A 7,347-nucleotide genomic window follows, 5' to 3' on the forward strand; every position below is an offset into this window, starting at 1 on the left:
GCCATTCTATCCCTCCCCTCCTCAGGCACAGAAGAGAAAATACAATGAAAGCCTCCTGGGCTGGGATAAGCACCACACTGCCTGGCACTTGGAAGAGGGTTTCCCTTGCCCCAGGCACAGCTTCAAACTCACCCTGAGACAACAGCAGGGCAGGGCTTCTCAGAAGAAACCTGTCCCAGTGCTGGCAGGCAGGATCAGAAACCAGCCCAGCAGTTTACAGCTGGAGATCCAGCCTTTTCCCACAAAACAGCCGCACGCAGAGCAGCTGCAGGTGCAGTTTTCTCCCAGGGAAACCCCAAAATACTCTTGGTGCCTCTCCCAGATGCTTCTCAGGCAGGGCAGTGGTGGTTCTGTAACACACCAAGAACAAGGAGGGGAGCCAGTTTTCCGTAGCAAATTAGTGTTATTTAAAAGCCAGCTCCAGTGCACAGTCAGGATTTTCAGACAAGAAAATAAAAGACCTACTCTCTCAGTAGAAGTTTCTATGTGAGTAAATACATAAATCTGCACTGGTATATATACCGTACACACACATACACACATGTAGATGGATAAATAAAAGTCTCGAGCTTCAGCTTTGGGATGTATTCCTCATGCTTTGGTTCAGGAGCACCAAAACCACAGGGGGCAGCCCTGTAGATCCCGATGTCGCCAGCTCATGGCAGCCTGTGCCTGCCCCGGGAGCTGCCGCGGCTCTGGCCCTGCAGGCACAGGCAGGTCTGAGCTCGCACCATCGTGGCTGGGGCAGCTCCTGGAGCCACCTCGAGCTCTACGGATGCCGTGACCAGAGACACAGCTGCTACAGCTCCCAGGCAGCCGGGGGACGCGGCTCGTAGCCACAGACAGCGGCTCGTGGCAGGCAGGGGCTGGGTGCACCCGGCGCTGCCTGCTCCGGGGCACCCTCCTGCCCGCTGCCGTCACCTGCCTGCCGAGCAGCCCCACAGCCACGCAGGGGCTGGCGGGTGGAGGCAAACTGCCCCCCATCCTCCTCCTCCTCCTCACTGGCCGGCAGCTTCACGGAGCTGAGCGGTACCCAGCAGCCTGCCAGGCCAAGCCTCTCCCACTCGTCCTCTGGGCTGGGGCTCCTGCCTGGTGTGGGCAGGTGAAGGCAGCTGCCTGCTACAGGGGCTTGGAACTGGCATTTAGAACAGAGCTGGAGGTGCAGGGAGAGCCATGTCTTGGATGTCTGGTATTCCCTGTCACCTGTGTAGCCGTCTCCTGCCAGTCCCACTGGCACCGGCCGCTCCAGCACATCACCACTACTCGTCTCATCCTCCTTCAGCGGCAGGGAGACCTGGCAGCCCAAGACCTTCCCCAGCGCAGGATGCAAGACACAGGATGGGTCCCTTCCCTCCCAGCAGTCCGGCCCAAACCCGTTGGCACAATAGCCACTCGTGTTCTGGGAAAGGCTTTCCGTGAGGAGCTGCTGGGCTGCGGGTGTCTGCTCGGCTGCAGGTGGCCCATGGGAGCAGGGAATGGGCAGCAGGAGCAGGGCGACAGAGTCCTGCTGGAGCTCGAGGGTGGGAGTCCTAAAGGTCACACTCAGCTCCCTGTTCAGGAAACCCTGGTGGGAAACAGTCAGCGTCAGCCTCAGCCTGCAGGGACTGCGCTGAGCCACAAGTCCTGTCACACTGCTGCTCCCAAGCTATGCCCCAGCTGCCAGAGGCCGTGGGAGACTTCTCACCTGCCTGGGGACACAAGCAATCCCTGCACAGAAGCCAGGGAGAACAGGAAAGCAAAGGGTTGGACAACGGTTTTGGTGGTGCAGGAGGTGGAGGGAAGGAGGCGCTGAGCCCCCTGGAAGTGCAGGGGACCCTGACTCAGCCACAGCACACGGGGGGCAGAGGGAGGAACACTCTTCACTCACAAGTGTTTTCGGGAGGTGGGTCTCCAAGGGGCTGGGGAAGAGAAGCCGCAGGAGGAAGCAGAGGCCGGACACAGTCAGCAGCAGGAAGATGCCACTCAGGACAACGAGGAGGACCCAGGGAAAGCCTGTGAGGAGGTCACAATAGGCTGAGGGGTGGAAAGACCCCTTCCTGCATCCCACCCAGCAAGCATCCCCCTAGCCTGCCCTATGCTTGCATCTCCACAGAGCTCCTGTGGCAGACTGTTTGAGAAGATGAGGGGCAAGCCCAAGGGGGACAACAAAAAAACAACTGTTTTCCCTGCCCATGGCAGAGGGGTTGGGAACTAGATGATTTTAAGGTCCTTTCCAACCCTAACTATTCTGATTCTATGATTCTATCTCCCATACAAAAGTCCCCACAGGGCCACCAACCCAGATGGAGTGGCTGGGGGGGTGGGTGACCCACAGCTCCGTACATGCCCATGCCACAAGCAGGACCCAAGATGAGCTGGTGAGAGGTCCCACCTGCGGTGCCCGTGGCAGTTATCATGCACTGCTCAGCCTCACGGCTCCGCTCCCGGGACATGTCTGCGGCCACCGTCCGGAGGCAGTACTGTGTGCTGGGCTTCAGGTCTCTGAAGGTGCATGGAGCTTCCTCCCTGCTCCGCCTACAGGGCACCTGCAAGCAGAAGGGGTGTGTGGCTGAGCCAGCTGGAGGTGGGGTTTGGGCACTGCTCCACTTGCCCAACCCCGCTACATACCTGCTGGACCAGCATGTCCCCTTCGTACAGGCGCAGCCAATACCACAGCTTCAGCAGCACTCGGTCAACCGGCTTCTGGGAGCCGGCTTTCCTTCGATAGGGAGTGAGTGGCATGATGATATTGACAGTGAGGATGTCACCCTGGAGCAGCCAGGACAACCTGGGGGGTCCCACAATGGCTGTAGGGAGGGGAAGAGAAAACTTAAAACCCCCAAAACAGAAGGCAGCATCTTGTTTCCCTAGAAATGATGTTTTTCTGTTTGACATCCCTCTCCCAGCACACAGAAACCTCCTCAGACCTGGCATGATGGCGCTTTGTGCTGTGACTGAAACCAGCTCCAGAAACAGCCACCACCACATCTTTGTGATGCTCAGTGTGTCTCTGGTCACACCAGCACAGGCCATGGCTGAGCTGCTTCTTGCTGCTGAGTGCCTTATCTTGAGCCATCAGATGATGGTTGGAGACTCACTGTGGAGTACAGCAACAGCTCTTCCAGCAAAGTGCAGCTGTTTCCATGGCAGCTGGGTGCAGGAGGGATGGAAAAGCAGCCACCCTACATCCCATGTCAGCTGCTAACACATTCTGTTCACTGTGAGAACCCCCTGTGGGGAGGTCTTCAAGCTTTTCTTCCTCCAAAACACAGGCAGGTTTTTTGGCCAGGACAGCCAGCCTGTGACTGAGAAGAGGCATGTGCTAGCACCTCACACACAGTCACAGCGGACAGAGCTGGAGGGACAACTCCTGCCTTCCCCAGCCTGCGCCAGCCTCACGTGCTGGAACACCCATCACCTCCCAGAGCCATGGCAGAGATAAACAGGGGATGCTTTTAAAAGGCAAAGCCCGGAGGGGATCCTCCTTCCTACCCCATCTTGCTGCATCCTGCACAGACCCAAATTCTCACAATGCCTCAGTGGCCTGGGGCCTCCCATCCATGGTCATCACCTTACTGTGCCTCGTCCTCTGTCCCCTTGCCCTTCACCCAGCCCTTCTCCAGCAGTGCTGCTCCCACCCCTTTGCCTGGTTAGGGCTCTTGGCACTTTTCCCACCAGTATCCTCATTTGATTTCCCACCATGTCCCACCAGCCCTCTCCAAGGCACTCTCTCCCCATTGGTTCCTTGGGAAGAGCAGGAGCCCAGCTGAGTGAAGGAGCTCCTTTACTGGTCCTTACTGTCTCTGTAGAGCTGCAGCTCACGGGAGTAGGCCCACTCAGAATGCTCGCCTCCAGCTACTGCTCTCACCCGTGCCCAGTAGATGTCATGGATCTTGTCAAAATACAGCTCACACACCCAGGAGGGGCCGGTGCTGTTCCCCCAGCAGGCACCTGCATCGATCCATTGGGAGGTTCTGCCCATGGAGAGAATTCAGGGATGTCTCCTTTCCAGCAGCTTGTTAGCCAAAAAGGAAGGCTGCCCATCCCATCTAAGGGGGAAGTGTGGCAGAGCACCGATGCATCCTGGGCTGCATTAGCAACAGGCTTATCAACATGATGCAGTAAAGAAGATGGAAACTTCTCAGTGGTGCCCAATGAAAGGACAAGAGGCAGCAGGCACAGGAATTCTGCTAAACAGGAATTCTGTTTAGGCATATGGGAAAAACAAACAAACCAACCCAAACCCCAGTACAGCCCCTTTTGGGTTTCACTGGGTGGGTGACCAGCAAAGGGAACAGGTTGCCTGGGCAGGCTGTGGAGGCTTCATCCTTGAAGGTGGTCAAAGCCCAAAGGACACAGTCCTGAGCTGACCCTGCCCGAGCAGGACGTGGATGAGTCATCTCCAGAGCTCGCTGCCGGCTCTGCTCTGGGGTCACTTGGGGGTGTTTACTGCCAGATCATGACCCCCTGCCTACAGGGGGCAGCGGGACAAGCCCCTCCACCTACCTCCTCCTCCACTCCACCTGGAACGTGGCCTGGAATGCAGCCCCGGGGTCCGGCTCCCACCGCAGGCGCACATGGAAGTTCTGTGCCTCCAGCTTCACATCCCGCGGAGGTAACAGAGCTCCTGTGGAGGGGGAGCAGCAGGGTCAGACAGCGTCGCTCCGCTCCTTGGCTGGTCACTGCCTGTCCACGCTGCACACAGGCATCGGGGGCCTTCCCCCCCCCAGCACCCAGCTTCTGTCCTGCACCAGCAAACACCGACTCCCTGGGCCTGGGCAGTGCCGGCTGCCAGTGCGATGCTCAGCACTCGCATGTGCGAATCCTGCACACCCTGCAGCATCCTGCACACCCTGCAGCATCCTGCACACCCTGCAGCATCCTGCACACCCTGCAGCATCCTGCCTGCAGTGGAAGGCTCTGACACCCCAACGTGGCTGCTGGTGACCCTGGGGTTTTCTTTCCCATCACACCTGGAAGACCACTCAGTCCTCTCTTTCCTGCAGGTGCCTTCTGTAGGCGTGAGAGTTGTCCCCATGCTTCTCTCCCCACTGCAGCCAAGGCCACCCCCAGTCCCCTGTGGCAGCTCCAGACCCCAACCTACCCCCGAGCAGGGTGCAACCAGCCAGGGACAGGAGCAGTCTCAGTGCACGGCTCATCCTGCGGCACGCTGTCCATCTGTCCCCAGCTCTAGGGTGCCAGGCTGGGTGCAAAGGGGAGAGGCCTGGCGAACTGGAGCAGTTCTGCCATCTGCAAACATGTCAGGCAGCCGGAACCTGGGAGCAGAGGAAATGTTTTGTTTCCTGAAGCAGCGGCTGCAGGCACAACTTGAACCAAGTGCCATGGCAGAGTGGCAGGGGACCCCCTGCCACCCCCTGGGACAGGTGAAACAGCAGCAGGGCAGGTGACCCAGGGGCTGCGGTGGCAAGTGGCCTGCAGGGGCAGTGGATAGGTGGCATGCACTGCCACAGCACCCTGCATGTGCCGCAGGACCTTCTGCTGCACCCAGTTGGTGCCCCTTGGTGATCAGTCTGTCACTAAAGGCAACGAGAAGTCCCCAGAACAGACCTAAGCTCACGTGAAGCACAGTGCAGGCAGGTCCCACTGGGCACTGGGGACATGGCTCCGGGGAGTTGCTGTGGCGGCGCTGCAGTACGCTCCTGTCCTGCTTCCTCACCCTTCTGTTGAAACCGACCCACTCTCTCCTTACCTCGGCCTTGCCTCACCTCTCAGCTACTAAGGGGTGTTTTTCCCTGCTCTGGTCATTTACAGAGGTAACCTCACACTGCAGAGAGACACGTGCAAAGGCTCTGAGACCACCAATGCCATCCCTTGGTTGTGGGACACATCTCCTGGTGAAGGCACGGAGCCCTGGGCCACCTTCAGAGGCAGCCGGGTTGGAGCATCCCCGTGGCCAGACTGAACATCCATGGGACTGGCTCACTCTCACTTGCTGCCTCTTGTTTTTCCTCTGTTACACTGCATTAACCTGATGACCACATCTGCCTTAGTGGGTGTGCATAAAATGCTCCATGCTTTCTGTTCCTCGTAAACAGTCAGAGCTGGAAACAAGGGAATGGGTGAGTGGGAATGGGCAACTGCAAACTGTTGTCTTCAAGCCCCGAGAAGCCTCAGCAACGCCAGAGCCAAAGCATGGGCAGCAGGTTCATGGCTTCCCCTGCCCCAATGCCGGCACAAGCCGTCCTGACGGTGCAGCAGGCTCCTAGCGGAGGGCACAGGAGGAACAAGGGGCTCCCAGGACAGCTCCCGGGACTCATGGAGGTGCAGAGCAGCAGCAAGTCAGCTCCCAAGGGGAATGCAGGGACCTGGCTGCCCGCGTGGGCAGGGACAGGGCTGCTCCTGCCACAGGAAAGGCAGCACTTTCACAGGAGTGAGGATGGCTGCAGGACGGTCCCTGCTGACCCCAGCACACTTGCCCCCATCCTCTTTGGCCAGGGGGAAGGACCCAGCACCCTCCCCACATCTCGGTTTCTGTACAGCTATGGTTTCAGCTGCCATCCTGCTGGCTGAAAGGGCGGAGATGAAGCCCCCTCTGCTCAGTGCATCGCTTCCTTCGCCAGCATCCCCCATGGCCACCCCGAAGGAGCAGGGTTCCCCCTTACCTCGCGCCACGCAGCTGCTCATCTGGCCCGTGTAACAGGAACCTGTGAGAGCGAACACGGTGACGGGGGCGGCACCCACCGCGCTGCTAAACAACCGCCCTCAGCTCACAGCTCCGCACCGGGCACCCCCTGCCCGGCTCCCAGAGCGTGCGCTTGAAGCATCACTGGAGTCTGCTCCGCTCCGGGCTCCCTCCTGAACCGTGCTGGGAGGCTGCAGGAGACGTCCCACACGAACAGTTCCCGCCCGGGAGGTTCGTGCCCTTTTTCCTGGATCAGGGGTTTTCCTTCCTTCCTTCCTTGTTGTAGGTGTCTCATCTGGCTGCAGGCTCCCGGCGGCCAGGGCTAGGCCGGCTCAGCAGTGCCCTCTGCGAGCGCATGGCGAGACACAGCCTGTGCCCAGCACCCATCTGTGCCCAGCGCCCGCATTCCTGTTGCAGGGACCACGACCATCCTGGGGACTTCGGACAGCAGCACAGGGACCTGCCCAGGCCCAGGACAGGGCAGACACAACCCAGGACCGCCCCACAAAGCCAAGACTGGGAACAGGTTTTAATCCTTGCCAACTCGGCACTGGAGGCTGGGCACACAGATCTGGCCCTCCACACCCTGCTCTGCCCTGGAGACTGCAAAGAACCCGCATACAGCTCGAAATCACCCTGTGAGTCCCAAGCCTTTGCCAGCCCATGGGGGAGAGAAAGCAGCAGGGATTCTCCTTCACAAGAGCACATCTGTGCAACCCCTCTGA

At 59.3% G+C, this 7,347-nt stretch overlaps 1 protein-coding gene across 3 annotated transcripts; it reads right to left on the reverse strand.

Annotated features, from left to right (window-relative positions):
- Nucleotides 1-262: 262 nt before the first annotated feature.
- On the reverse strand, nt 263-5,593 carry LOC130601649 (interleukin-22 receptor subunit alpha-2-like). Of its 3 annotated transcripts, none has more exons than XM_057413854.1 (7): nt 5,084-5,593; nt 4,486-4,606; nt 3,778-3,953; nt 2,608-2,786; nt 2,372-2,525; nt 1,868-1,992; nt 263-350 (listed from the first exon to the last, which is right to left on the reverse strand). In XM_057413854.1, the coding sequence occupies exons 1-7, from the start codon at nt 5,136-5,138 to the stop codon at nt 330-332; spliced, it is 831 nt and encodes a 276-aa protein (XP_057269837.1). In that variant the 5' UTR covers nt 5,139-5,593; the 3' UTR covers nt 263-329. The 3 variants fall into 3 exon arrangements, with proteins under 3 accessions (XP_057269837.1, XP_057269835.1, XP_057269836.1); XM_057413853.1 differs by lacking the exon at nt 263-350 and adding an exon at nt 1,666-1,707; XM_057413852.1 differs by lacking the exon at nt 263-350 and having other exon boundaries at nt 1,590-1,992.
- Nucleotides 5,594-7,347: the final 1,754 nt, after the last annotated feature.

This window comes from Pezoporus wallicus, unplaced genomic scaffold, assembly GCF_028554395.1.
Source record: "Pezoporus wallicus isolate ANWC-B61680 ecotype Strahan unplaced genomic scaffold, APGP_CSIRO_Pwel_v1 contig_8788, whole genome shotgun sequence".
Taxonomy (NCBI): domain Eukaryota; kingdom Metazoa; phylum Chordata; class Aves; order Psittaciformes; family Psittacidae; genus Pezoporus; species Pezoporus wallicus.

Coding starts and splice junctions, on each gene's coding strand:
- LOC130601649 (XM_057413852.1), bottom strand. CDS start 5,138: ATGAGCCGTGCACTGAGACTGCTCCTGTCCCTGGCTGGTTGCACCCTG. Junction 3,954..4,485: donor CAGGTGGAGTGGAGGAGGAG/GTAGGTGGAGGG, acceptor CTCCATGGGCAG/AACCTCCCAATGGATCGATG. Junction 2,526..2,607: donor GGGACATGCTGGTCCAGCAG/GTATGTAGCGGG, acceptor TTCTGCTTGCAG/GTGCCCTGTAGGCGGAGCAG.